The 1,935-nt window shown below is 42.0% G+C and overlaps 1 protein-coding gene across 1 annotated transcript; it reads left to right on the top strand.

The window, feature by feature from the left end:
* On the top strand, window positions 1–1,677 carry LOC131679003 (stomatin-like protein 2, mitochondrial). Its single transcript, XM_058959512.1, has 3 exons — window positions 1–273; window positions 372–476; window positions 534–1,677. Exons 1-3 carry the CDS (start codon window positions 193–195, stop codon window positions 1,449–1,451), a joined length of 1,104 nt encoding a protein of 367 aa, XP_058815495.1. The 5' UTR covers window positions 1–192; the 3' UTR covers window positions 1,452–1,677.
* Window positions 1,678–1,935: the final 258 nt, after the last annotated feature.

Raw genomic sequence — 1,935 nt, 5'->3', positions numbered from 1 at the left:
CAAAAATCGCACCGCATCGCATCTCTCGCAATCCATTTGGCATTTTGGCCTGACTGATTTCCCGAAGTTTTGAGTTTACCTAAAAGTTTTTCTTTGATTTTGTGTAATCTATTGCGACATTGATAACCATTTGAATAAAAGTTGTGCTTTTTCAAAAATTCCATTTTTTTCGAATGCAATAATCTGAAAATCATGATCCGTGCAACTACTAGATTAGCTCGATCATCATTCCGGGGGATTACCGCTACCGGCCTAACCGGCTCAAATTCCACGGTTTGTACAAAGTTGAATAAAAAATTCTCAGAACAATTGTTCGATATCATTAGTTTTACATTTACCAACATACGCTCATTATTTCATCATTATTGCAGGGACTTCTAGACAGGAACTTTGATAAGGGACTACTTCAAGCAGCACAGGTCCGGTACAAATCTACACCCATCAACACAATCATCATGTTCGTTCCACAGCAGGAAGTAATATTGCTTTAGCTACTTACCTCTATTTATGTAGTACATATACCCATATTTCAGGCATGGATTGTAGAACGAATGGGTAAATTCCATCGAATACTGGAACCCGGTTTAAACGTTTTATTACCCATTGTCGACCGAGTGAAGTACGTGCAAAGCCTTAAGGAAATTGCAATCGACGTGCCGAAGCAATCCGCCATTACCTCGGACAATGTAACACTAAGCATAGACGGTGTGTTGTACTTGAGAATTCTCAACCCCTACCATGCTTCCTACGGCGTTGAGGATCCAGAGTTTGCCATTACCCAGCTAGCACAAACCACAATGAGATCTGAACTGGGAAAGATGTCCTTGGATAAAATATTCCGAGAACGAGAATCGCTCAATATTAGTATTGTAGATTCCATCAATAAGGCAGCCGAAGCTTGGGGTATCTCGTGCCTTCGATATGAGATCCGTGATATAAAACTGCCCAATCGTGTACACGAAGCAATGCAGATGCAAGTTGAAGCCGAACGTAGGAAAAGAGCCGCAATTCTAGAGTCGGAAGGTGTCCGAGCAGCCGAAATCAACGTAGCAGAGGGCAAACGACAGTCTCGAATACTCGCCTCCGAAGCTCAAAAGCAGGAAGAAATCAATCGAGCTAATGGTGAGGCTGCGGCACTCCTAGCGGTAGCAAATGCTCGAGCCAAAGGTCTAACCATGGTATCGGAGTCGCTGCTGTCCAAACAGGGTCGTGATGCTGCCTCATTAGCCGTTGCTGAGAAATATGTTAATGCGTTTGAAAATCTGGCGAAAAAGAACAACACATTAATCGTTCCATCGAATGCCTCGGACGTAACGACAATGGTGGCCCAGGCGTTGCAAATCTACAACAGTCTGTCGGTCGGTGAGAAGATGGTACAGAATGACAGCCCTGTTGTAAACGCATCGACGGCGGATGCTGCCCGTGGCGAAACGATAAAAAATTCAGAGTGATCCTCGGAAATGTACTTGTTAGGTGTCGTTATGTAGAGAAAAAAGTACCAGCTGGTGTAAAACATGTTGCAATTTACTCTGTAATTCAGAATTTATAGATCTAAAATGGCAACAGCGTGTTATTTTACTGCAACAGAATGTAACCGAAAGGAGACTTAGTTCACAAATATCTGCCGAACTGAGGATCAACAATTCAAATACCTTTAAAGCTATAAAATTAAGACAACACATAGTTTTTTTTGACGAGACATACTTCGAAAGCCATTTCTGGGTTCTCTTTACCTCTTCTTGACAATTCCGTCAAATGCTAAGGTCCTCGCAAGCAAACTCATGATGTTTATTTGTATATCCACACTGAGCAAAAAGCATCTGAGAAGTTCATAAGTCTCGGCATATGAACCAGCCTTCTGACGATGCCATTGAACGCTTTCGAATGTCATAGACAGGCTTATGAATTCATTTATCTTTATTCATGCACTCCATA

The sequence above is a fragment of the Topomyia yanbarensis genome, chromosome 2 (genome assembly GCF_030247195.1).
Source record: "Topomyia yanbarensis strain Yona2022 chromosome 2, ASM3024719v1, whole genome shotgun sequence".
Lineage (NCBI taxonomy): Eukaryota > Metazoa > Arthropoda > Insecta > Diptera > Culicidae > Topomyia > Topomyia yanbarensis.
This window is presented reverse-complemented; position numbering and strand designations above follow the sequence as displayed.

Coding starts and splice junctions, on each gene's coding strand:
- LOC131679003 (XM_058959512.1), top strand. CDS start 193: ATGATCCGTGCAACTACTAGATTAGCTCGATCATCATTCCGGGGGATT. Junction 274..371: donor TAACCGGCTCAAATTCCACG/GTTTGTACAAAG, acceptor TCATTATTGCAG/GGACTTCTAGACAGGAACTT. Junction 477..533: donor TGTTCGTTCCACAGCAGGAA/GTAATATTGCTT, acceptor CCCATATTTCAG/GCATGGATTGTAGAACGAAT.